At 41.7% G+C, this 27,064-nt stretch overlaps 2 protein-coding genes across 4 annotated transcripts; one reads left to right on the top strand and one right to left on the bottom strand.

Annotated features, from left to right (window-relative positions):
- Positions 1-2,849: 2,849 nt before the first annotated feature.
- LRRC31 (leucine rich repeat containing 31) lies at positions 2,850-17,776 on the top strand. Of its 2 annotated transcripts, XM_019532712.1 has the most exons (10): positions 2,851-3,266; positions 6,080-6,328; positions 7,778-7,927; positions 8,326-8,493; positions 11,294-11,461; positions 12,377-12,544; positions 13,145-13,312; positions 14,361-14,528; positions 15,938-16,105; positions 17,341-17,776. In XM_019532712.1, exons 1-10 carry the CDS (start codon positions 3,218-3,220, stop codon positions 17,658-17,660), a joined length of 1,776 nt encoding a protein of 591 aa, XP_019388257.1. In that variant the 5' UTR covers positions 2,851-3,217; the 3' UTR covers positions 17,661-17,776. The 2 variants fall into 2 exon arrangements, with proteins under 2 accessions (XP_019388258.1, XP_019388257.1); XM_019532713.1 differs by lacking the exon at positions 12,377-12,544 and having other exon boundaries at positions 2,850-3,266.
- Positions 17,777-18,938: 1,162 nt separating this feature from the next.
- On the bottom strand, positions 18,939-26,476 carry LRRIQ4 (leucine rich repeats and IQ motif containing 4). 2 transcript variants are annotated; one of them, XM_019532710.1, is made up of 6 exons: positions 26,248-26,476; positions 24,814-25,941; positions 23,884-24,057; positions 22,994-23,132; positions 21,586-21,782; positions 18,939-21,218 (listed from the first exon to the last, which is right to left on the bottom strand). In XM_019532710.1, the coding sequence occupies exons 2-6, from the start codon at positions 25,855-25,857 to the stop codon at positions 21,066-21,068; spliced, it is 1,707 nt and encodes a 568-aa protein (XP_019388255.1). In that variant the 5' UTR covers positions 25,858-25,941; positions 26,248-26,476; the 3' UTR covers positions 18,939-21,065. The 2 variants fall into 2 exon arrangements, with proteins under 2 accessions (XP_019388255.1, XP_019388256.1); XM_019532711.1 differs by lacking the exon at positions 23,884-24,057.
- Between the last annotated feature and the right edge of the window lie 588 nt (positions 26,477-27,064).

Genomic DNA, 27,064 nt, shown 5'->3' with positions numbered 1-27,064 from the left:
AACCAGTTCTGTCCCTTCCTTCACTCCAGTTATCAAACCCGAGAAAGGACAGATTCAAATGTGTATTCACATGGGTATTCGAACAGTGATGTGGTCACAATCATCTCCCAAGTGTTATTATTTGGCTATGAAGACCAGCACTGCCCTGGGCAACATGGACAACCTACTGCAAAAAAGAAGACATGTGAAGTTTCTCCTTTCTCGAGCAGTAGCAGAGCCACTACTCAGATGGCAGATGGGCAGCTCCGAATGTTGTAGACTGCAGAATGTTATTTCAGGCCACAAACAGCACCACTCCAAAGAATTGTCAGTGTGTTTGCCATTGCATTGCATCCACCATCCTGAGCTGCATAAGGATCACCCTGCTGCCTCTTCCTCCTGTAGGTAAAGACCGAGATTTGTTAAGGGCAGAGGAAACCAGGTCACTGCCAAATCACATTTTCCTCCCTGTGAGATAATAAACTGCTGTCACAGCAGCAGTAGCTTCCCTTCCTAATCAATGAATAGCCTCAAGCAGCGAAAAAAATTCTCAATGGGCAATGCAGCCCCTAAAGTGTTAGTGTCAAGGCATTACTGCCAGCTCTAACCTGAAGAGCTTTAATCAGTGCTTAAAGTGCTTAAGGAATTCCCCAGTTCCACAAGGCCCAGCTGAGCACAGATCCCATTCCCATTCATTGATGGAGCAGTGGGAGTGTCCAGATCCCACACTAACAGCACCTGAGCCACTTTTGCAAGAAAAGAGGAAACTTCTTTTTCATGTTTCACCCCAAATGTTGGGTGGCCATGCAGAAAATAGAAAAAGCAAGAGCAGTGACGGGCAAGAAATGGATCCTACCTCAAAGGATAGGACCAATAGCCAGGAAAAAACATTGGACTCTGAGGTCATGGCAGCACTATAATTTCTGGTGCTGGATAATGCTAAAGAATGGTAAAGGACAATAAAGGCTTATTTCATGCCTTCTAGTGGCTGGAAATAGAAAAGACATATTAGATCACTGATTCTTAACCAGGACACCATACACCCTGGGGTGCCATGAGAACTTTCTAAGGGTGACACGCAATATTAGCACTGCTGTGTGTGCAAACATGTATGCATAATTCACAAGATAACCCCAGAGATTTCAAATAGGCATCCATAGTGTCAAAAGCATTTTGGTCTATTGTGGCCTTTCTGAGTTCTCTGCAACAGAAGAATTGCTTCATTATTTTTCCCTAGTCAAGAGATGAGTGAAAGCGAAGAACTGCCATTTTCTGAGGGATGCCTTGAGTCTAAAAGGGTTGATAACCATTGTATTAGACCATGCCATCCACCTCTGTGCCTGGGAAGGATTATTTACCACAGCACAATTTCTAGGCTTTTCTACACTCTAATGCAAACATCCCATGTTACTGGGCTGCTACTGTTTTCATTGAGACAGTCTCACAGCCTAATACTGTTCACTGTCAGGAAGATTAGCCTGATACTCACTCCCAAGTTTTGACTGTCTTAATCTTAACTTGTTTGCTCTTAGATATATCCCCAAATATCACCTAAGATAATTCCTTGTTGTTTAAACCTTTAAAATATTTACAGACTAGGATTATTGTTGCTCATATCCCTGTCTTTTACCTTAACTATTCAACTGCTTTTAAATCCATCCTTCCAGTAACACTGATCAATTTAATTGTTCTTTACTAAATGGTCTCCAGTTTGCCAGTATCTCTGTTGGGCTAGGGGGATTCTGGTGGATGTATGGTTAGTTATCAGTGGATCTCTTGTTGTGATTATGATATCCAGCAACTCAAGCGTCTTAATTTCTACCTACTACAATATATTGTGTAAATGGGTTTAATGGTTACATAATATGGCATCTTCATGGTCCCGAAGTGAAGGTATTCTGTTTACTCTCAATATATATACCAATAGCTAATACATGTGGTAGCAAAGCAAGCTTCCAAATATTCACCTATCAGTAAGCCTCCCCCTTGCCCTGGAGGAATTATATCTCTAGATAACAGTAGTCCAGTCTCCATGAACCATGCAGTCCTTAGCCCATCTGTGACTATCATTGTCTACAAGTAATGAATAAGGTAGTGTGTCTACATCTTTAGATTACTATGAAGTAATGTTATATTGTTTCACAGTTAAATATGGAGGTTCAGCAAACCTAACTCAGGCAAAACAAAACTCAGGTACCTTACTTCGACTCCTTACCTTGACTAGAGCGTACAGTTCTGGTCACTTCTGTTCAAAATGAATACGGACTGGAATCAGCACAGATGCTAGGATGTTCTGGGGAACAGAGTCTGTCTTATTAGAGGAGACGGAAAGAGCTTGGCTTGTCTAGCCTAGAGAAACAAAGTCAAAAAGGGAATATGACTGCCCTCTCTAACTACATCAGGAGTAAGCAGCATGGTTAGGAAAGAGCTATTTAAGCTCAAGTTCAATGTTGGCACAAAAATGGACATGAACTGACCATAAGTTTAGGCCAGAAATTAGAAGAAGGTTTCTAACAGTCTGAGGAGTGAGGTTCTGGAATAACCTCCCAACAGGATTAATGATGGAAAAAACCTGTCTAACGTTATCGTGGAGCAAGATGCATTTATGGTATAAATGGAATTATATGGTGCAGTGGCTGGATCCGATATCTTACCTTCTTCTGTTCCTAAAATGAAAAAAGAGTGCTAGTTTCCTATAATCTCTCGCACGAAAACATTCCCTACTGAAGGATGACAATTATTTTAATGGCCTATCCTGCTCAGCAGGATTTCTGATGTGTGCAGAACTGGGAGAAGAGGCTGAGTGAACAAAGAGCTTTTTTTTTAGGTAGCCTTGTAACTTGATCTATGAACTGACTCAGCCCTTCTCACAACAACTGCTGCCAGCGACCTGTAGCAGGCAGAAGGCAGAGAATGACTTCCTGATTTTTTTCTTACTATTATTCCAAAAAAGAAATCTAGATTAAACTGGATAATTCCAAATCAGACCTAATAACATATTTAAAAGCCTGGTAAACAAAAAAGAAGAGTGTTATACACATCTCCTGGGACCTGATTCAATTATGAAGACAGATTAGTAGAAGGAGCAGCCCAGCACACTACGTTGAATCAATCATTCCTTCTGAGCAGCTGATTTCAAACTCTGTGAAAAGGAAAAAAAATGGGAAAAATCTGGTGTTGAAAGAAGAGAGAACTTCACTTCTAGAACACTGGGGGTTTTTTTACCAAGTCATGAAAAATGTTTAAAAGTTGTGACTCAGCCATTATTCCAAAAATGGAAAGGTCAGGTATGTTACCGTGTTTATAACAAAGTCCTACAGTGCATGAAGGGTTGCAAGTATAACACAATTCCTTTAAATTTTGTGTTTGCATGAATGTGTGTGTGTCTAAAGTAAGATACGTTTTATAGCGTTTTTGCATGCTGTTTTTGAGAGACATAGTTGTTACAGATTATTAAAAACTGGACCAAAACTTTGTAATCAATTAGTAATTTTTATTTACAAGGGTTCCTTTCTCACCTCTTAGGTTGTTGTGTCACTTCCCAATACAACAGAAGGACATGGCATCAAAACTATTTCATGTGTATAAAAATCTTGTTTGCCAAAAGCCTCTAACATTTTTCTTTATATTAATTGCTGTCAAATGATATGAAATCTAAACTTGAGAAGCTCCTTATTTATGGTCTTATTTTGGCATTTTATTTTTCTTTTGAGAGAAGCACAGCTTATATCAAAGCTGAAAATAACTGGTAAAATCAACTGGACAGGCTTTTCTACCTTATCTAAATACAGAAAGAACTTTTTCATAGACTTCACTAGGATCAGAATCTTACCCAATCATAAAGCACCAGGATGACTAACTGTTTACAGGCAGTCACTAGAATCTTGCGTTTAACCTAAATCAGTTAAATTCGATAGTACATCCATTCCCCACACTATCTCTTGGGGTCCTATAGACTTCCATTGTAATAACTTATTAAAGTATAAGACATGGCAATTGCTCATAGAACAGCTAATGCAGTGATTCTCAGCCAGGTTGCTGTGGCAGCCGAGGGTGCCACAAGATCCTTTGAAGGGTGGTGGGAGGTATGAGGAGATAAGCAGATGAGCACAGGTTAGGCTTGTCCTTGCCTGGCTTATTTCTCACCCTCTCTGTGAGGAGGCAAGCACTGTAATATATAAATTAGTTTTTGAAAATGGGTGCCATTCAATTCGCAAAAGTTATGGAGGGTCAAGTCAGTGAGGTGTGCCTTGAGTCCAAAAAGATTGGGAATCACTGAGCTTGGGTATACTAGGGTATTAGAGATGCATAAGGCTTGAATGCTGAGGCCTGGCTACACTAGGTGGTAGCAGGCCCATACCAAGGGCAAGGTACCAGGGTGGTCCCAAGGAATCCCAAAGGATTGTGCCCACAGTTCCTTAGAGTGGAGAACCTATGCTATGCAGCACTTTGGTTATGAGGAAGTTCTTTTGTATATGTGAGAAAACAAATGAACTAATTCCCCCACTCCTGTTCTCCACCGTTTGCTCTGTACCACTTGCATCCCAGCACCCTGGGATCATTATAGGAGGACAGTGAAGCTTTGTGGGCACTTCTTGGTAATTCACCCCTGATGACTTCCGTACTGATTCTGTTAGCAGAACCCTCTAGCTGTTCCAGGATGACAGGAAGGCTTGGGAACCTCTTTCCCCTACTTGGACCCCAGTAATATAAATAGAGTATGTGGTATTTCTCAGACATTAATTTGCTGACTAAACAAATGTTACTATGCTCCTGTTCATAATTACAGACAAGGGCTCCTTTCCTTTATCCTCACAGAGCCCTGAAGAAGCTTGGGACATCTGTATGTGCCTTGGGTTCTACAATTGAGATTCAGCTCATTGCAAGGCAATGAGGGCTTTTAGTCCCTGATTATGGCCAAAAGTTTATCTGAGACTTATTATCTGGGCTAAGTATAGAAAGTCAAAAAGCCTGAGGCTGAATCAATTCAATCTTTGCAGGTTAGTCTAAGCTCTGTAGATTGAACCGATAAGCAAATGAAGAGACATTCAATTTTGATTCCAGAAATGCAGCCACATGCCTGCAGTGGCTCAGGCCAGAAGCCAGAGGGCTCTAGAGCATGACTGCTTGGCTGGAGCAGATAGCCATAGTTAGTCCACCTATTCTGCAAGGGTGGGGTTTCAGAGGGAGGTGCAAAGCATCCTGGGATGCTGGGGGACTGTGAGTGAACTTGAAGCTGGAGGGGGTCTGGGATAAAAGTTGAATAAACCGAGTTAACCTAAATCAGTTAAATCTGATACTACATCCATTCAGGTTCATCTTAATCTGTTTTTGGCCATGTTGAAAGCGGTCTTTGTGCACTGAACTTCTGTTGTGTTACAGATTTGAGCCGGTTTCTAATCACTTATATCAATTCATGTGTAGCTTCTGTCTCTAGCCTTGGAGATTTAGCTATGTATCATTGCACTATTAAGAGCGTTGCTGTAGGACTAATTTCCCCAAATATCAGCTTATTACTGTTGTTTAGAGCTGTGAGATCTAGTTTGTTTTCCATATGATTGCAGCCTGGCTCAGGTGAATGGGAACTTGTCTGCACATACTGAATTCACTGTGTCTGAGGAGTGGATGACAGCTTGGGAAGGAGCGTCCTTGTGCTCTCTGGCACAGGCATGCTCTTCCCTGAGTGCTGAGCCAGTCCAGGGCACAAATTCGAGAATCCTGTGGTTCCACCTTTCCCTAAGGAACTCCAGGGAACAGAGATGTCTTAGCCTGCTTCATCCCTCCAGCTAGGCCCCCCTTAACTGGATTCAGCAAAAGGGTTATGTAAGGTATGTCAGGGTCATTTGGTCCAGCAGGGCAAAACACTGAGCATTGCCAGTGTGGTATTAAGCACCTGCATCTCTCTTTGGAGTGGGGAAAGATATTGCTGATATCAGAATTTGTTCCAGTGAGTACTGCAACACTGATCCTGACACATAGAACATGGTGGGAAATTAGCTAAGTAATTTCTGATTGTATTTATTAATTTGATGTGGTGGGGATAACCAAGAGAAAATATTGCTAAAAGTAATTCTGTCTGTGTTTCCCAACCTCATGAAAGAAACTTCACAGGATCCTCAGAATGGGTATGAAGAAGACCTCCTGAAGAGATCCCCATTTCACTTGTTTATGACCCAGATCCAAAGGATAAAATCCTCTGTGGGAAAGGGCAAGCATCAGCATTCCTCAGTCATTCAGTTCTTCAGGGATTTAGATCCAGGAGGCAAAAGCAAAGGAGAAACTGAAAGAGAAGAAATAGACCTCTCTAGACCAGACAATCAGAATGAGAAACCAGATCTTCCTGCATCAGGTAACACTGATACCTCAGTATCAGGTGTACTAGAAATACATTGATGAATTGGTGCTTGGCTTTAATGCTAGCCAGAATCCTGGAATTTGCTGGAAGTGGTTTATTGTTTGTGCTGCAAGGTAGATCCACTTTTACTCTCTTCACAGATTGGAATGAATAAATAAGCTAAGGGTGTGAAGTCAAGACCAACCAGGACAGTGGTGACATGTAGGAAGTGTACGGGGGTACATGTGCGCTCCCTGAGAGTGCCGGTGCACACCTTGTCAGGCTGCACTCTCTGCTCAGGCAACTTGAAGGGGGGGCAGGCAGGAGCCTGTGAGCACCGGCTGGGGATCTTGGAGTCATTATTGATTCCAAGATGAACACGGGCCGCCAATGCAAGAATATAGTCAGTAGGGCTAACTGCACCTTGTCATGCATCCACAGATGCATCACAAGCAGGTCCAAGGAGGTGATCCTCCCCCTCTATGTGACACTGGTCAGTCCACAGCTGGAGTGCTGCATCCAGTTCTGGGCGCTGCACTTTAGGAAAGATGTGACCAGCATTGAGAGGGTCCAGAGGAGGGCCACTTGCATGATCCAGGGACAGCAGGGCAGGCCCTATGAGGAGAGGCTACGGGACCTGAACCTGTTCAGCCTTCACAAGAGAAGGCTGAGAGGGGACCTGGTGGCCATCTACAAACTTACCAGGGGGGACCAGCGGGGGAATGGGAGAGACCCAGTTCACGCGAGCGCCTCCCAGAGTAACAAGGAATAATGGCCATAAGTTGTTTGAGAGTAGGTTCAGGCTGGACTTTAGAAGACACTATTTCACAGTCAGGGCAGCTAGGGTCTGGAATCAACTTCCATGGGAAGTGGTGCTGGGTCCTACCTTGGGGGTCTTTAAGAGGAGGCTTGACAATTACCTAGCTAGGGTCATATGAGCCCAGGATTCTCTCCTGCCCAGGGCAGGGGGTCAGACTTGATGATTTACTTAGGTCCCTTCCGACCCTACATCTATGAATCTATGAAACATGCCTCTGCTTGTAGTCCACACCAGCACTGCAGAAGTTGGGCTGACTTGAGGCAACTACATATGATTTACACAGGTGCCATGGTACACTAAATACTTTGGTTAGAGTTCTACAAGCATGTCCTGTGTTTGAATTGGTGCTGTTAATACCAAAAGTCTCTGGCATAAATCAACTTAAAGACTCCCTATGGCAGATTTTTCTCTCAATCAAGCTGCATGCAGGATACGTGTTTCCATTACTCAGGATAACAATGGACAATTGATATGATCCAGGGGTTCCACCAGTAAACCCTGAAATCAAAATATAGCTATTGTCATGAATCTGGCAAATTTAGGACATTTCACAATATCTAAATCTGACAGCACTAGTTACATGAGACAAAATGTCATATATGAGTTTACCTGGGATTTTTGGTTTTCTTTTTTTGGTTATACAGATGAAGTTTCCCATAACATTTCTGAAACAGACTTAGTGTCTGGTAAATGGAAAGTTAAGCAGTTCATGAAGAAACTGGGCAAAAAGCCCAACAGCAAGAATATGGACCTAAATAACTGTGCATTAAATGAAACAGATTTAACGGAGCTGAGTAAGTACACATTTTTTCATCTATACTCCAAAAGCTAACGGAACAGTTTTCAGTTCTCATTCCTAATGAATTTGTTCAGCTATCCTCCTTCAGCCTCTCTCTTTAATAGTGATATTTTGCTTTCCTTCAGCATCATTCATATAATGCATCCAAAGCATTTTACAAATATTAATTAACAAATCTGACTTCACAGTATCTCACAGTTTACTTACTGGCAGTACATTGGTATTTACTTGAGACAGGTATATACCAATGTACTGCCAGTCAGTAAACTGAACAACAGAGAGTTCATCCTAAGTGCAAATTGCTCTGCATTGCATTACCTCATTGGTTCAATAATGACATACTGACCCACCCATGTTCACAAATCCAGGTTGTTTGGTTATTGTATATTTTAGGTGGCCTGTTACCTTTCCTACCTGAGCTGGAAGAGATCAATCTTTCCTGGAATGATTTTATAGGCGGAACTCTGAAACCTCTGACCCTTCAACTACATCATGTGAGCAAGTTAAAATCCCTCCGACTAAACAATTGCAGGATGACAGCTGAGGATATTGCTTCTTTAGGTATGGCATAGCTGGTGTATATATTCTTCAACCAGGTTGTTACAAAGGATAACTTGCAAGCCATTAAATGTGCTCTTCCAGCATGCTACAGCAATCAAATCTCAACCTGTGCCCTACCTGACAATGTAAACAGTCAGCTGCAAACAAACAAAATCTACTTGTATGTGAGTAACTTTGCTCTTTGCCCATGAGTTTTTAAGGGGATTACTCACAGACATGAAGTTACTCACATGCAGAAGGGTTGAAGAATTTCTACAAGATTTACTCCAAGTGCTGTCATGTTTTAGCACTAGACCTAAATGCCCTCCTAGTGGACTCCTTGGTCCTTGGACTAGGAGAAAATTGATCAAATCATAGCAGAGGTTAATGCAGTGAGCACCATGCTGAGACCTTAACAGCAGAAGGGCTGTCACTTCCATGCGAGCAATAGAGATCACTTGTCATTTTCTGTGAGAAGTTTGACCTAGTTTCTCTTTCCACTTACTGTTTTGCTCTCATTGGCTGTGAGCATCCAGCTCACAAAGGGCAGGACTCCATTTGAGAGTTGCTACAAGTATACAGGCTCTGACTGAGCACAGAATTCCCTGTCTTGAGTGATCTCATTGTGTGCACACAAAGGAGGGGCAAACCCAGGGGAATTTGACTCATACCAAATAACCCATGACCTTTTCATCTTGATGAATGATCTTTCCTGTCAATGTGGCCCAGCCTTTTTCTTTTTGCAAGGGAGATTCTTATAGCAGAAATTGTTGTAACTAAGGAATTGGACTTCACTATCAACTGGGGGAAAGGGGGGAAGATCTATCCCTGCAGAAGCTGGCACATGTGGATACTCTATCCAAAAGCAGTGGTCACATTTGGTGACTGCTAGTGCTAGATAAATGCCTGCTTGAACATGCAAATATCTGTGAAGATGTCAGAGTGAAAAAATGCAGGGAGGCGTATTCACATTTTAGAAAGTGTAGGCCTGAGAATACCGGAATCCAGTCCACCCTCTACTGTGGCACTGACTGACCTGTGTGAGAAGTGGTAGGGAACTATCTTTGTAGCTGTTGGCCTTTATTTGTCTTTAGGGTGGGAAATGTGTCTGAAATGCTCTTGTCAGTACCATGCAGAAACAACCTGTGCTGTTGAGGAACAACAGTGTCTCAATGGAAAAGTATTTTTTTAGCTTTCAGGAGTCAGACAGTAAATGTGATAGATGGATAAATATGAGGAGATATGTTTAGATTTCTCTCCCTCTCTTTCTCTTACTTGGACTTGCATAGTCATTTAATACAGAGCAAGAGGCATCTCATTTTGTTATAAACCTGGAAAACTATTAGAACATACTAAGACAGAAGGATTTTCCCATTAAATTTTAATTCTGAATGATTGTGTATGTTAGGAATGTAGATCAAACAAATCTTTATCTAGTTTTTAACAGTTTGAACTTGTATTTATCATGTTGTCAGATCAACTGATATCAAGGGGAAGCTAGTTTAAGCTATTACAAGTTTCCCTCCGCCCTATCCCCCCTGCAAGGAAAATGAGCTCGCCTTTTAACCATTTTGTATTACAGTTCATAACTAGCATTCCTATCATGTGCATAGATGTCTCCCCATACCCCAGAGCTTGTTCCTGAAGTATGAGCTTTGCAGTAGAATATCAGCATTTCAAAGAAATGCTGACACAATGTAAATTGTTGCTAAAGAAGTGTCAAAGAGGCAAGGAGCAGGCTAGTTCTTTCTCAGTGCATCTACATGTGCAATTAATGCAAACCAATAAATGCCAGAGCAGTTTGAGCTGGAGTAAACTACTACTCCTGAGCACAGCATCTACACGTACACCCAGGACAGCAGCAATTTTAGCCACAGGAGAGCAGCCTCAGGTTCTCGGTGGCAGCGGAGGGGCTGACTGGGGCATGAGGGTACTGAAAGTGCAAAGCCATGTGGGTAGGTGGCAGGCAGGGGTCTAGCCCCCTGCTGGCTGGGCTGACTGGGTGTAATTTACATCTTCAGTCAGCATCTACATATGCCGTTAATTGCATTAAATTACTTTGGTGTAAGATATTATTGTCCCCAACAATATTATCTGACTGCAGCATTAATTAGTTTACTGCAGCCTAATACCATCACGCGTGTAGACGGTGACGTTACTCTGCAGCTAATTAGTCTATTCCATAGTAAAGCACATGTGTAGATGTGGCCTCTGAATACATCTAAGATGATTTCTGCCTGTGCAATTACCTGAGCCCTCCAGGCTGTCTTTTAATTAAGAAAAGCCATTTTGAGCCTAAGTAATGCTTGAGTTTGTTCCATTTGCCAGAAATTAAACTTTTAAAGCTTAGGAAAAAGCTATGAGGATTTCTGGTGTCTCAGTGCTACCCTCATTTGAGATGGTCTCCAGAACTGAGGCAGTTGGAAATTTGACAAGCTTCTAAAGGTGCAGAAATATAACGGGCAATAAATATAGGCCTGCCACTTCTACTGATTCCCCTGTAGACTAGAAACTCTAGGCACTTGGCAGAGGTCAGCAGGTAAAGTCAAATGTTGTTGCCTTTTCTTAGACCAGGCTACATGTTAAAGGTTAGCATAAGATGCATGAGCTGAGTTAATACTGTATCTGTTGAGCAATGTGTGTCTTTACATAAAATAAAACAAATGCTGGTACTGACTTTCATTTAAAAAATCAAGCAAACAATATAAAAGAACATAATTCAATTGAGAATTAAATGGCTGCCTTCATGTAGTGGAAAACTGTATTTTTGTCCTGTACTCATGTAATGAACGCTTTTAGGCTTGTGGGTATTTTGTTCCAGGAGAGGCACTTGAAATCATTCCTTTTCTGGAAGAACTGGATTTGTCCTGGAATAGCAACATAGGTGGAAAACTGTCCCTCTTAACAAAAAAGATCCAGAAAGGAAGCAAAATCAAAATCCTGAAAGTGATAGATTGCAATCTAGCAGCAAAAGATGGAGAATCTCTAGGTGAGTCTCTCACATTTTTGTGCCAAAATGTTGACTTCTCAAAAATGTAACTACTTTGATTTTAACTTCAGCCTGTTCCAAGAATAGGAAGTTCAATGTTGATTTAAAATTATTAAATGATCAGTGTTGTCATGTAAAAGTACTTATTTTTTATTTCCAAATAACCTATTTATTTCAAAACAAAACTTGGGGCATAGTATGGTTTTATGAGGACAAAGATATGTCTCACAACATTCTTGTTTGGCCTAAAATGCATTTTTACAGGGACCTTGAGTAAAAGGAGTTGGAGAACTGCAAAATGCAGTTACTTACTCCCATTGTTGGGCCATGGTAAAGTATTGTTGGTCCGTGTAATGGTGGATGTTTTCTGAACCTCACAGGTCTATTTTTCTTGTTAGTGGTTGGGAGGTCACTGAGTCAGCAAATCTAGTTAGAGGTTATAACACTTCTCTTCCTCTACAATGTAATCCCCTTTGTTCTTTAGAAGTGATTCTATATTTTTAAGTCTTTCTGACTGAAAACAAGCCTGTCTTCCCCTTCGTCAAGACTAGAATCCCTCTAGTATGTAATCTACAGACAGAACATAAGACTTCATCCTTTTTATTAGCATTTATTCTTCCCTACTCCCTTCCCAGTTTCTTGTTCCACTCTGTCTGTGTATATATTTCCACCCTTATCATGCAATTTTTTCAGTGATTTTGTTTTTTCTTGTCCTTTACAAATTCTTTTCACTTTATTTCTTAAAAAGAACAATAGCCCACAGGGTCTCAATACATTTTTAATCCATTTCGTTAGAATGATCTGGGGTATAGGCATAACATGCTGGTGCATTCCTGCTTATACTGGTATTTTGTACAAGAGCTTCTCTGTAGACTTGATAAATAATCAAATCTGTTTTTCTGTTTTTACTTCCAGCCCAGATTCTCAATGTAATCCACCACCTCAAAGTGTTAGATCTCTCCATTAACCAAAAAATAGGCTGTAGCCTGAAGAGCATTGCCCAGGAACTGAAAAATGTGTCCGGCTTGGAAGAGTTACATTTGCACATGTGTGGAGTTAAGAAAGATGGCCTCCAGTCTTTAGGTGAGTCTGAATTTAGAATGATTTAAGGTTTGCAACCACAAATCTGAATCTGAATGTCTTCTAAGGAAAAGTCAAGGAGATAAGTGTTTTGTGTGGCAGTTCTGAGAACATCAGTAGTTCTCTACTCTTTGAGGACTGAATTGTTCACTGATCACTGATTAAAGGCCACAGAGACTTTTGGTACTAGCCTACTGGTCCACATTCAGCTCAAGGACAGTGACTAAAAGACTCATCAATCAGATGGTTGTTCAATTTGTCTGGATGTAATGTGCTGGCTTTCTGGGTCTAGTTCCCAATGGGCTAATTATCCACAACACAAAACTCATTACCATAGCTGGCACTACTTGGCGCCCTTCATGACAGTCTCAGCAAAGAGAGTGAAGATTTAGTGGATATGAAGGGTGATCTCCTTGCTTTAAGTTGATTCATTGAGGAAGTTCTGCAATGTTGCTAAGTTTGCCTGGAGAAGCTGTCTTGAGGGCTGTCATGTTAATGCCCTTTGCAAACATTAAATTTAGGACAACAAACATTAAAGCAACAATCTGCTTTCTGTGTTAGCATAACATTTTGTGACCGTGAATGTGATCTTTTATGTTTTAGGCACTGCCTTCCAGTACCTGCTGGAGCTAAGAAAATTAGATCTATCGTGCAATAAAGAGATTGGTAGAGGGTTTGAGGACTCAGCAGCCCATCTGGCCAGTCTAAAAGACCTTGAAGTTCTTGATCTCCACCAGTGCTGTATCACAGAGGAAGACCTGGCAGTTCTCAGTAAGAACCTTTTTAGGAAATCCAATGAGAATACATATGTATATAATTTCTGAAGCTGTCTCAGAGACAGAGGACAGTTTCACTGAATTCCTTTCCAGCAGATTTCAATAGTCAGGTCTGCTTTTTCTCTGTGAAGCTTTGGGAGTACAGTGGAGAGCTAACCTGACCAATAGTAAAATGGACTTCAGTTAAGACACTGGGCTGGGAGTCTTGACATTGGGCAAATCACCAAGGCACTGATCCTGTGAGGTACTGAGGACTTACATCTGGCATTGTTCAGCACCTCAGCTAGCCTCAGTTGAAAAATAAGGTTAGTGTTACCTACCTCATAGACATTTTGAGACACTTATCAGTAGTTCTCTTATGTTTGTGAAGTGCTTTGAGGGTGGATGGTTCTATCTTAGTGCTAAATAAGATGATAACATTATGAATGATAGGCAAGCACACTAATGGGATATATCTCAATGAAAGAAGCATAAGGATTGTGGATAGATTCTCAGAAAACCTGCAGAAAATCAGTAGCCCTGGAGAGAGCAGGGGGTGGACCCTCATGACCATGAAGAGTCCTTGTTTCTGAGGGACTTGAGTCTCTTCATGGCTTCAGGAGATGAATAGGAGAGGAAAATGAACTCCCCTGTGACTCACAGGAGTAATTTAGTCAAAGCAGAAGCAGAGGCAGAAGATGGAGGGGAAGCTTGCTCTGTAGTTGTTCATGCTGTCTCTGTTCTGTGGAGAAACAAGATTTCAGACTCCAAGACTTTGTTGTTTAAACCCCTCTCAAGAGCACTAATTGCACTTTGTTATAGGATATGTGTGTAGCAGTTGAGATTAGCAAAATGGGAGGTGGTATTAACTCTTCATTCCATAAATATTCCCATTGAAAACCATGGGACTATTTATGGAGGAAAGTACTACCAGCATGAGCTTTGGTGTGTGAATCTGACTCCGTGTTTTGGGTATGGAAAAGAAATTGCAGCAAATAAAAATTCAACTATGGAGTATAGGCAACACAGTGACGGTCTAATAAAGATTTCCTTATTTTTTTAAGCCCAGGTGATACCTTTACTCTCAAGTCTTCAAGAGCTGAATTTATCATCTAATAAAAATATTGGCATGTCTTCTGATCACCTGCTCAGCAGACTCAGATTTTTACCCAAGTTGAACTCTGTGATCATCAGCAATTGCTCTTTACAGAAAGCTTCCTTTGCATCACTAGGTAGGAAGTTTTTTTCTTGACTACGTTATTAGCATATATTTTTATGTAGCAGGACAGGAAAGGTCAAGAAGTTTTCACTATCCTTTGATGGGCTTCTGAAGATCTGTGGTCAGATTTTGGTGTAAATCATAAGCAACGGCACATCTGTTAGTCAGACCATGTCTCTGTCCATTCATGTCACAAAACCAATTTGGCCAGATGGCACGGGGAAATCTTGAAGTGAAAAAGGTGCTGTAAGTTGGGACTGACACACATTGTAACTGCAGCTTCCCACATCACGCTTAGGAACATAGGACTGGAAAGAGCCTCCTAGGCCACTGTGTCTGGTCCCAGATTTAATCTAGGCTTGCTAATACTTCCTTTTCTAAAGACCTATAATTTACTCCCTAATTTTAGAAGAGAAAGCTACAGTCCAGAATCTTATATTATACTGGAATTAAACTAATTAGTGTAATAATTATTTTCTTAAAACTGATTCTTAATATTTGCCAAGCTAATGCTATAGGGATCTTAGTATGTGTCTAGAATAGAGACCAAAAATCCTGACTCTCCAATGTTTGACTGAAATTTTCTCATTTCACTCTGCTAACACCAGAAGATACTCTTTGGCCCCATTAGGCACAATAGGTAGTCACTGATGGGGTTAAAACAGGGATTATAGTGTTACAAACAAAAAGAACTACATTGAAACACCATGAGGAGACACAAAACTATCCCTGAAGCTAACAAAGAATGCTTAAAAACAGTCTCATATCTAGCCACTGCAGACTATCGTGGATGAGATGTTGTTCTGAATCCCTTTGCTAGGGAATGCAAAAACTGCATCCAAAGGGGTATGCTAATTTTTATACATTAACAATTGTTTATTAATGTTGGTCCTAATAAAATCACTAACAAAAGTTCATTGGCTTCAGAGAAGGCACAATCAGGCTGCAACTGATTTGATGTCTTGGCAGGATATATACTACAGAAATGCAAATTCTAATTAGATAATAGTGAGAGACTGATCTCTTGAAAATCAGCCTGGCCAGGAAACACAGTGCACTTCACCTTGCAGGAATAGGTTTGAAGAAAGAATTGCATTTACATTGGATTAAAATAGTTAGATTTTCTCCTTTAAATTAGATTGACTTCATTTGGGGAGAGATAAGGCCAGTATTCCTAATATTTTTTAATAAGTAGGAAAAAGATTTGCCTGTCTTAAAGTCTGGTTCTAGATTTACAGGATGTTTCATTCTTTAAAAAGTATTTGAAACATTTCTGACTTTTACTAAGGTCCAATAAACCTTTCTAAGCACAAGTAGGCAATGCACTACAAGCCTATTTACAGGTGACTAGACAGGGGGTGTCTATTAAGACACGGATGTCTTCTTCTAGTAAACAGAAGTTGCCGATGCTAATCTTTTCAGCTGAAGCTGCCCTTCACCTTCCTGATCTGGAGATATTAGACCTTTCTTGGAACAAGTGCGTTGGTGGAAACCTAAAGCTGCTTTTGGAAGCACTAAAGCTTGCAACCGAGATTCGAGTACTGATACTGAGCAGCTGCAACTTGGCAGCTGGGGATCTGGCTCTCCTAGGTATGTGTCATATGGTATTTACTAACACTCAGGCAACCACTGCATTTAAACCACAATTCAGAGGCGACTTGTTCTGTGGGAATAGTTGATTTCTGAACAAATTAGATGACAGGAGGCAGAATGCAGCAGTATTTTTTCCCTCAAGGAGTTTTTCATTTTGCTGTCTTCGCTGCATCATGCACCATGCAAAAACTGAAAAGGGTATAGATCCTGCAGGATAAATATCCATGGAATGGAGCTATCTGAAATGATATACAAATGCAACACTTGGAAGAAGATAAATGTATGATATAAAGATTTGTTCTGTAATTTGTATTATATAAAGATTTGTTCTGTACAATCACAATTGCTGGGCTCAGTAGTTCTAGTTCCTGGATATTTTGTCAGCATTACTGGCAAGATCAGTGGTGCCAGTGTCCATGGTTTTACATGTTTTTTTTTTAAAAGCACCGGTTCCTGGAGTCATGCATTAGGGGGAAAATGAATATCAACTTGTAAAAAAATTAGTATCAGTTTTATCTGTGTCTTCCTGCTGCTTCCCTCCTGGCCTCTCCACAGTGAGGGCTGGCTGTATCGTTGAATGGCTTCATTAGCACTTTTTCTCTTTCCAAACTTCACTGTAAAACCCTCCTGCTCATTTCATCCATACTCAATGCTGTACTCCATCCAGTTTACCTTCCACTTCTGAGGTTGTCACCCATTTTCAATCTAACCCCTTTGTAGTCCCTGAGTTCCTTATGAATTGGATATGCTGTAAATTATTCACCTTCAGCTGGGATAAAATAGTCCATTGAGGCCAATGGCCAGTATATCTGATTATCAGATCAAAAGGTTTTATATCACAGAGGGCATGTCTACACATGCGTTTTAATGTGCAGTAGCCTGTTTTATTGCACATTAAAGCATCACCTAAACTGTTATTACACAAATGCGCAATAAAATAGGCTACTGCACATTAAGTGTCTCTTAATCATGCACATTCATTACTGTGCATTAAGGCAGCCTAATGCACATTTGTTTAAATACCTCACATTAGAGGTACTAAATTAAATGCACATTAGAAAAAGTGCCTTAATGCAGGCGTAGACATGCCCAGAGTGATTAATCTTTGTTAATGTTTGTGTTTTACAACTGAAGGGCCTTAAATAGCCTAGTAGTAAAATACCATATGAGCTTTTGAAAGCAATTATTGTCAGTATATATTAATTGTATATTCTGGTGGCTGTATCTTTCAGCGTTACTGATGCGAACAGGCCACCTAGCTAAACTACAAAAACTGGACCTGAGTTATAATGACACTGTCTGTGACGAGGGATGGGCCACCTTCTATCAAGACCTGGCTGAACTCAAAGAACTTTCTGAATTGGATGTCAGCCTCCGGCCATCATCATGTCGTGACTGTGGGATGTGGTTTGGCAAGTTGTTAACAGCTTTGCGTGAGATGCCAGCATTCACTGATTTAGGGATGCAGAGGTGGGTCTTTTCAGGACCACAGCAAAAACAACTGGAGTACTTCAACCAGGATAGCACAAGGAATGTTCGGTTTGACTACTGAGGCCAGGTGTCAGTCTCTGAGAAGACCTTTCCAAACACCACAACAGGAACAATGTATTGTGCAACTCTGCCTTGGAACACTGCCAGTTTTCATTAATAAATCCATTTCCATCTTGACTCTGGCTGTCATTCCCAAAAAGCCAGAACATTACAAAGATGTAAATTACCATACTTTCTCACATACAGCATGCCTAAGAGCACAATACATACCTTGTTTTTGAAAGGTAGAATGCAAGAAAAAATCTTTCCTTGTAGAAAGGAACTGAGCAGCAGCAGCCAGAAAGCTGAGCCAGCACGTTGTTCTGCTCCCTGTGGATCACTGCAAATTTTTCTTTTGGTTTCACCAAAATACCATCTTTCTTGCTTATAAAGCTCACCCCAATTTTCAGCAGCTGCTTTTTAGGGGAAAAGATATGCATCATATGTGAGAAAATATGATATGCCTTGGATCGTATTATGGCAGTGTTTTTCTAATATAAAAGATCTGTCTGCTTTTAATGTTCAACATTTTAAATTGAAACATTTTCCATCACATTTGCGCAGATGCAGTGAACATCTTTTCTGACAGAAAAAACACAGTACTTTGAAACAAGTCCAGCAGTAAGAATATTTGAGGACAGATTCTGGCCCTGCTCTGCCCCTTCTGCTGCTCTCGCGGTACAGAGGAGCTAGAGAGCTGATGGGGAATTTCCTTTGTGTAGAAGCAGCATAAAACCTAGGTAAACAGCCAGACACTGACCCCTTTGCAAGCGACCTCAGTGTAGGCAGCAGGCTGGAGACAGAGAGCCTGTTTTTTCTCAGTACTGCAAAGCAACCAATAGGTATCTTGAGAAAGGTTGCAATAAGATATAGGAGTCCTACAGGCTATTCCTCCTTAGAGTGGGGGTGTTTCAGTCATTGCAGCAGCCTCACTGCCTTCACAGCCACCCCTTCTGTGTTGCTTCTCTCAAGAGGTACAGCACCCTTTAGCCACTAGCATTAAAGGCCTAAAGCACTGGCCATTGAAATCAGAGTCTTTCCAATGCCTTCACTAGGCTTCCCGTTACATTACTACAGTAGGCACAAACCTCAAATCGCATCCTCTACAGCCCCCCTGTGACATGGGCAGGGAATGCTATTATCTTTGTCATATAGACACAGAACAGCATCACGGACTAGTGGAGTGTTTTATGTAAGACCATAGAGCAAGACACTGCAGACTGTGGGACAAGCTTCAGGCATTCATTGCACATAGCCCTGGTCTCAGCTTACAAGACACATTAAACCAAGCAGTGACATGAGAGGACTAAGATCCTTTTACTCTTGTTTTACAGTTTCTCATTAGTGGTCTCTAAGTTAAGTGGCTGAAGCTGATGGCTTCTCATCTGTAGGACCAGATTCTGATGGCCTTACTCATGCTAACTGTAGCCTGACCAAGATCCAGATTGTCAAACATTTACTTCTGTTGAGTGGTACTTTGGTCCAGATTAGGATATGGATGTATAGACAATTTATTGCATAGCAAAATAGAGTGGGGTTTTACATTATATCAGCTGCTCCTCAGTAACTGCATATGTACATGCTCTCATCCTATGATAACAAGTAACTAAACTACATGAACTCATTTCTCTTTCATCAAGGGCTATACTACTGCAGTTTATCCTCAACGTAATGTGGGGTAAGAACATGCACATGGGCAGCTACTGATAAATGGTAAAGCCATATCCATTTTTTACCCCACAGTAAATTGTTTATATATACATATCATAGGGTATAGTAATAATTAAGGATATCATAATGTGCCCCCTGAGTGAGAAGCCCTATGAAATCTTGGGATGGTTTGAGCAATAAATTAGACCCAAGAATGCCTCCATGCAAAAGCCTTTTCCCAATGGCTGAGAAACTGTAAAGCCATTCATCTTTAGTCATTTAGCTCAGTAAGCAACCTCCTCCCCACCCTGGGAAAGCACTTCTGTGTTTGAAGGGTCTTTTTCAGCTTTCAGCCCAGGAAATACATCAGTGTCTGTAGAGGAAACCCCTCTTCAGATTGTAAAAGCCAGCAAGCTGTCACTTTGTTTGCCCTTCTCTCTTGTTTAGTCTATGCTTTCATCGGGGTGCCCCTGTGAACTTCCTGGTTCCAGTTACAGCTAGATTGTAAAATGCATTTCACTCCACACAGGAGGTGAGACTGAAGTCACAGTATGTCTGTTGAGACATAGTAAAGAATGGTTATAGTTCACAGTGAATTATTTTCAGTAGAGAAATTCCATGCTGGTGAGTCTGGACACAGATTACAACATGGAACATTAAAGAGAGAGCTTCCATTCCTCTTGTTTTTTTGCATGTAGCTGACATACACTTGTTGAGGCTTGTGCAGTCCATGCATCCACTTCTACCAATGAGCATCATGTCAGCAGGATCTTATTTCTAATATGGAAATGCTGAGAACCTCACAGCATCAGAGTTAACACTGGCTGCTCTTGCTTGACACATACTGAGATAAATTTATACAACTCCACTGAAAATCCTCTCGCTTTGACCCCACTATCTGTCTAAATCATTTTGATTTATTCTTTCTAATATCTCTACAACCCAATTTTCCTGATTATCTTCAAAGCAGAAACCCTTCTTCATGTGCAAATCATTTCTGCTCTCAGTTACTCCTCTTGGCCTTGATTTAGCAAAGCAAGAGCTATTACAGGAAAATAAGTACACTTAATTTTAAGCATGTGCTTAAACCACATTGACTGCTATTGGACAAAAGCATGTATGCAAGTGTTGGGGCCTCTTGCTACATCACATTCAAGTTCTTTGTCTTCAATTACAAGGCTCTACACAAGCTTACCTCCATCTATTTTGCCTTGCAGACTCTAAAAATCCTACAACCAAAAGCTACTATAAAACACTTCAGTGGAAAGGACAATTCTTTCTGGAAAAAACTTGTGAGATGCTTTTTGACTAGCTATTGACATTTTTGTAAGATTAGGATGGTTACAGTGATTGTTTTACCTAGAGGGGGCTGTGCCTCAATAAGTAAGCTGTGTTTTAGGCATGTTTTTTTTTGTTTGGATTCATTGCAATGAAAAGAAACTACACATTGCTGTAAGAGCATTTTCTTCATTGTAGGAGAAACAAATTTTAAAACACTTAATCAGTTCCAGGTCCATGGGTAGGCTTCACTTCCAGGTAATCACTCACCCTTGTACTTTGCAATACTAGAAATTCTTATTTCCAAATCCAGCTTCATTCAACTGCAGGAATTACGACAAGCGCAACACTGGTCATTAGAGAGCAAAGCTGTATTCACTGTAGTTGTAGTACTTTCTGCTTGGGTGTTTTAGCACTGACTTTTCCCTGCCCCCACCAAGTGTCATTCTTGGAATTTACAGAAGCTCTAAGCAGTTTGATATACATGCTGTATAAGCAATTACTTCTTTTTGCCCTTTGCTCCTTTGCCAGGCTTTTCTTTCCCCTTTTCTTTTCCTTTCTTTTCTTTCTTCCCTTTTTTCATCAGTTTTTGAAGCTCAGCAAAAGTCCCACATCCCTTCCTCACCATTAGCCCACGCCACCAGGCCTGGATCTGGAAAAGAGGGCATAATTACCTTAAGAAGGGGGTAAAACAAGGAGACACTGAATAATATGGCTGTGATTAGTGATGTGCCAATAGGACCACATTGGGAGTAAACCTGTGTTAAATTCATGCTTCAACCAAACTCATGGAAGCTAAAAACTGTGCTTGCCTCATTCTTGGTTGAACCTTAGGTTGCACCATGATAATATGATTATTCTTAATAATACTGCACCCACAAAGCTACAAAAATACACTGCTTTTAAGATGTTTCTGGGCTTTTCCAGGCATGCCCTGCAGAATGTTTCATAAAATAGCAGTTCATTGCTGAAGGGGCAAGTTTAGATGTGTATCATGGTGGAACTTTTAAAGCTTTTACCTTTGTGGCCTTCAGATTTTGTTCCCTTTTTTCCTTTAAATACTTCCATATGGCCAGCTTCCCCTGGTTACACACTTCAATTGGAGGGTCCATCACTGGGTTCCCATCCAGCAGGACAAGCTGCAGCTTCTGAAGACTGTCCAAATTCCCTGGGAGTTGAAACAACTGATTGTTCTGGACCAGCAATTCCTGCAAACCTGAACACACAAAACAACATAGGTGCAATGCATATAAGGATGAGCTAGAATATCCCAATGTACTTACAGTAAAACAGTGTATGGGTAGGAGAAAACTCATTATTTTACATGCATTTGGATAGTTCTAGATATAGTTTATGCCAATCAAGAAATTTCACTTTACGATACAAAGTTTCTACCTCCAAATCTGGAGAGATCTGGACAAGACTTTACTAAAAATACTGTAAGTTTATTGAACTTTCTGACTGTAATTGTTGTTTTGTTTTTTTGTAAAAAGGGAATAACGAAAAAAGGGTGTTATTGCTAGTGTGCCTTCTGCTTCCTCCTCATTGAGCTGTTGGTCTCTGATTCAGGGTTATTGAACAAATATAAAACTCTTTCCTGCAAAACAGGAAGAGATTGAAAAACCTCAGATAAAAATGCATCTGCTCCCTGTAATGGCACACTTCTGAGCAGGCCACTAGCAATGGGAATTAAAGCTGAGACCTTTGGGACTGAAAGCATATGCTTGCCTGCCCTTAAAAGACCTGCATCTGCTAGCCAAGGCTGTAGCAAGCACATTCATCACTAGAGGGGGACAGAGTGCCATAGCGGGCATGTCTACAGAAAACTCTACTACACAGCAAACTAATTTGCTGCATAGTAAAGCATCACCGTCTACACATGCACGGCAATTAGGGTGCAGTAGACTAATTTACTGCACAGCTAGATAGTTTCATCAGATACAAGTGGTATTCAGCAGCACAGTAAATTACTAAGCTTAAACGCATGTGTAGACAGCAAGGTCAGGATTAGTTTACTCTGGCTCAAATTGAGCTGGTGTATATTCAGTTCCATTAACTGCACGTGTAGATGCTCTCTCTGAGTGGGTTTTAGTTAAATATACACCACCTACACAATGAACCTGCAGCTTGCCAAAGAAAATCATTCTTAAGTGAGCTGTATGAAGTCACAAAATACCTTCTTCATCAGGAATTGGAAGAAACTGTTGGTTTTGCTACTTAACTTTTCACAGAAGTAAGTTACATTGAAAGTTACGCAGCAGAGAAACAGACTGACAGACACAAAAGAACACGTATCCTAAGCACTACACAAATCCCACGTCAAGTAGGCCAGGGTAGGTTTCAGAATGGGTGACAGGAGGAAGATTTTAAACTTCAAAAACCCTTGCAAACTAGTGCCCTTGCATAAGCATGGAATGTTTCTTTCACCTCGTAGTTGGCATATGGAATCTGGGAGCTCTTGAAGGAGGTTGTTTTGACAGTTCAGAATTTCTAGGTGGGTCAGCAGGCCGATGGATGGTGGCAGGCACTCTAAGCAGTTGTTCTCCAGGTGTAACTCTTTCAGATTCTGAAAACGTGTATGCATATTTGCATTATTTTTTGTAAATAAAGGATTTTCCCCCACAGGACAATGTATGAACAATGAACAACAGAACACTGGTTAGCGTAGAATACTGGGGACAACACTGACACTGTGCTGCTGCTGCTGGGAACTGTGGAGTGCTTAGATACTATGCTGATGAGTCCTTTGGTAGCTTAGATTGATAGAACGTGGCTGCATAACATGGTCTATATGTTGCACTTTTGAGATACATTATCAGGACTTGAGGATTTACTTTTTTTGCCATCACTCAGAACCCTACATTGTAATCTGTGGGGCTCCCTCAGCACTTCTGAAATTTTCTCAGTCTGAAATGCTTGCTCAGTAGGCAAGCAGAATGAAGGGCAGATAGGACAGCCACCAGCAACTGTAATGTGCCATAGGCTTGGTGGAAAGTGGGCAAGCAGTAAAATATGGCTTAAGTATACTGGAAAGAAAGCACAATTGTAGTACATAAAATTTTGAGCCCATCAACTTTGATGATATGCCCTTGTTACAAATATTTAGCCCAGTCCTGGGAGCCTTTTCTGTTCTCCTGTTGCAAGGAGGTTCTCAGTGTTTTCCAGTATCAGGCCCTGTGTGCAGAACTCTCTTGAGATCTGTGGATGATCCTGCAATACTGGGTTTTATTTTTTTTCAGGCAGTCTAAGTTTTGTATGCTGCTTTGTCACATTAGGCAGAATGATTACTAAGATCCATCCACTTCTATTTTTCCTACCTGTAGTTTGCTGATATCTTCTGGTAAACTGGTGAATTTGATTCCTTTATCTTGTCCCAGATATAATCTCTCTAATGATTCGAGGAGAAAGATTTCCTTAGGAAAGACACTGAATTTGTTTCCAGTCAGACCAAGGCATTTTAGTTTGGAGAGTCCTGCAACCTGCAGAGGTATCTAGACATATTCCAAAACAACTATTAAAATGTTATGTTATATTGGTAAAAAAGCAATATTCTGTCTGATATTTTAGAAAATACATTGATCCATTGTTATATATCAAAGTAGAATATTAAACTAGATACAATGTAATAATATCATATAGAGTGTGTAACAAATTCTATACTGTACTCCCTTCCTGAATTGCTTCTCACATGGTTAATTTTACGTAAATAAGGCCACATGTCTTTGCCAAAAGCATTTATCTGTAAGGTAACATTTAGGGAGGGCCTGCATCTGTATTCCCTCACAAACTATATGTATACTGAAGGACAATTTACATGAATGAGCCCCTTAAAGTGACTCATTTGTTTAAATTACTATTCCCACAAATTTAACCTTTAATGTTAAAAACGGCATAAATCAAGATCTGAGACAAGAGATCTTTAGTATCTCATCATTCCTATCGAAAACACCAGTTACCGTTTTGCTGTGCTGGTATCCTTTTTGATGTTTGCGTATGCAGCTATCAGTAGTAACTGGTTACAGCTATGAAACGATGAAACAATGAGGGACCTCAGCCATAGTTCAAAACCATTTTTGGTCTGGTGCTGCACAGAGATAAAAAAGATGGGCTCTGTCCCAAAGATCATATGCATATTGTCTCCAAAGGTTGCACAGTCCAGTAGTTTAAAATGGGACATTTGAGAAACAAATCAGCCTGTGAAGTTGTCTTGATACAACATCTCATTCTAAAGATAAAGAAACCAGTACCTTGCAAATTTGATTGTCATCCAGTGACAATACTTCCAGGTTGCTCATAGGACAAATCTGTTTGGGAAATGCATCAAACTGATTTTCACTCAGATCTAGTATCTTCATCCCAGTTAACTTGGCAAAAGAAGCAGGTAGCACTTGCAAGCCAGTGTTTTTCAGGTAAATGAGGCAAAGAGACGGCCAATGGCAAATCTGACGTGGAAACTTTTCTAGGCTGTTACCTGAGAGCCCAAGCTCGCTCATTTCAGTGAGCTCCTTGAAGCTTGGTGGGAGCCTGTGCAGGAGGTTATTGGACAAATCAAGCACAGACAGTTTTTGACAGTGATGCAGCGTATCAGGGACTGATGACAAGTTGTTATGAGCTAAAAATAGTTTAACCAAGTTTATCAACGAGGCAACCTCTTCTGGGATGAAACTCACAAGGTTTTGTTCCAGATCTATTATTTCCAGGTTAAGAAGGTGGAACAGCTCTATGGGAAAGCTCTCAAATATGTTTTTTTGTAAGTAGATCTCTCTCAGTTTTCTGAGGTTCACTATTTCCTTAGGCAGACACCTCAACTGGTTGCCAGAAAGGCCAAGGAGCTCAACGTGATGGAGGCATTTGCAAATCTGCACTGGAAATTCATCCAAGTTCACATCATAGAGCCTGAGCTGACGAAGAGCCTGCAGTTTGCTAATGACATGCAGTGAATTGTGAGACAGTGGGTTGCTGCTTAAATCTAAGCTTTGGAGACACTTCAGCTCCCCAAGTTCTTCACATATGGCCTGTATGTTGTTCTTGTTCAGGTAGAGGACTTTCACATTCTTGAGGTGATGGATCTCTCCTGGGATACTTTCAATCAAGTTTCCTTCCAAGTGTAATTCTTCCAGATCTCCCAGGCAGAAGACTTCCGAGGGGATCGTCCTCTGCTGCTGATTGCCTAAATCAAGAAAGAAGAGTCTACCTGCGACCTGCACGGGTAGGACAGCTTCCTTCTCTGGCTTCCCATCCTCTTGCCCATGCCTTGAAATCTGCAAGCAAACATCCCCAAGACTTTCCATGCTCGCTTTTGAGAAATGAACATCCAGTGCTTCATCACGCCCACTTCACTGCAGCTCAACCATCTGTGCTGCCTCGTTTTAGCTCTGAAAGAGAAAAGAAATAAGCAATACTTACACGTGATCCCACTCAAACAGCATCAAATAAATACATGAGCAGAATCCGCCTTCCTCTGAGCCATTAGGGTGCCGGAGAGCGCTATAGCGGAGGTGGGGGGTGGGGTTTGATGGGGCTGAGAAAAAGCCCCTGCTCATACTCAGCAGACTCAGGGGTCCAGTCAAGGCGGACCCATTGCCAAATTTGGAGTCAAGGAGGATTTTTACCCCATCGGTCAGATCAGCAAGGGCAGGAGGAGGGGAAGGGGTCGGGATAATCCCTTCTCTCAGCTGCACTCAGACAACGAAATTGGACATCTTTCGCCCACAGCAATAGCTGGGCCGGGTGACAAGGAGGTCGCAGGGTGGCTTGCAACAGACGACGCGCCGGATGCGGGCCAGTGGAGACCAACCCCGGCTTCATAGAGGGGCGCGGGGCCAGCCCATTAACCCCTCCCAGCTGCAATAAGGATAACTGCAAGCGGCTCTGACAGCAGCTGAAGAACATATGCAGCGTGGCACGGGCGGGCTCATCCCCAGCCGTCGGGGGCGTGCGGAAACCGCCTCTACGGCACAGTCACGGCTGCTGCTGAAGGGCAGGGCAGTCTCCCTCAGGCAGGTTTGGGAGGCCCCGGCTGGTCCCCGGGGCGGCGACACCCTGCGCCCAGACCCCGGGGCGGCCGCGTGGAGCGCGGGGCGCATGCGCGGCGCGTCTCGGTCCCCATGGCAACCGCGGCCGCCGCCGCCTGGGGAGTTCGGCGCATGCGTAGCGTGGCAGCACGGGGCTCAGCCGCGTTGCCCCGGGGGTAAGGGACCGCGCGAGCTTATGGGTGGAGCGGCTCTAATAGTTGAAAAAAGTCTTCTTTGCAAGATTTGGGGTGTAAACACCCTTCGCCAGGCTGGGGGTGTGTGGGCTGTTCCTGGGTGTGCTGAACAGAGGCTGAGGTGCAGCAGGGACGGTGTAAATTGGGCGGGGGGGCGAATGTAGCTGGTAAATAGCGGTGAGGTAACTGTGGAGCCAGCTGTCCATTACAACATGTGGTAAATCCAACGGCTATATTTGTCTATGGCATTTTTTTTTTTTTGCATGCAGGAGGTGGATGACGATGTGAAG

This window comes from Crocodylus porosus, unplaced genomic scaffold, assembly GCF_001723895.1.
Source record: "Crocodylus porosus isolate Cpor-Errol unplaced genomic scaffold, CroPor_comp1, whole genome shotgun sequence".
Taxonomy (NCBI): Eukaryota; Metazoa; Chordata; order Crocodylia; family Crocodylidae; genus Crocodylus; species Crocodylus porosus.
The sequence above is the reverse complement of the archived record's forward strand: the minus strand, read 5'-3'. Positions and strand labels throughout refer to the sequence as shown.

Coding starts and splice junctions, on each gene's coding strand:
- LRRIQ4 (XM_019532710.1), bottom strand. CDS start 25,857: ATGGAAAGTCTTGGGGATGTTTGCTTGCAGATTTCAAGGCATGGGCAA. Junction 24,058..24,813: donor ATGACAATCAAATTTGCAAG/GTACTGGTTTCT, acceptor GAATATGTCTAG/ATACCTCTGCAGGTTGCAGG. Junction 23,133..23,883: donor AAGATATCAGCAAACTACAG/GTAGGAAAAATA, acceptor ACACGTTTTCAG/AATCTGAAAGAGTTACACCT.
- LRRC31 (XM_019532712.1), top strand. CDS start 3,218: ATGTTTAAAAGTTGTGACTCAGCCATTATTCCAAAAATGGAAAGGTCA. Junction 11,462..12,376: donor AAAAGATGGAGAATCTCTAG/GTGAGTCTCTCA, acceptor TTTTACTTCCAG/CCCAGATTCTCAATGTAATC. Junction 13,313..14,360: donor GGAAGACCTGGCAGTTCTCA/GTAAGAACCTTT, acceptor TATTTTTTTAAG/CCCAGGTGATACCTTTACTC.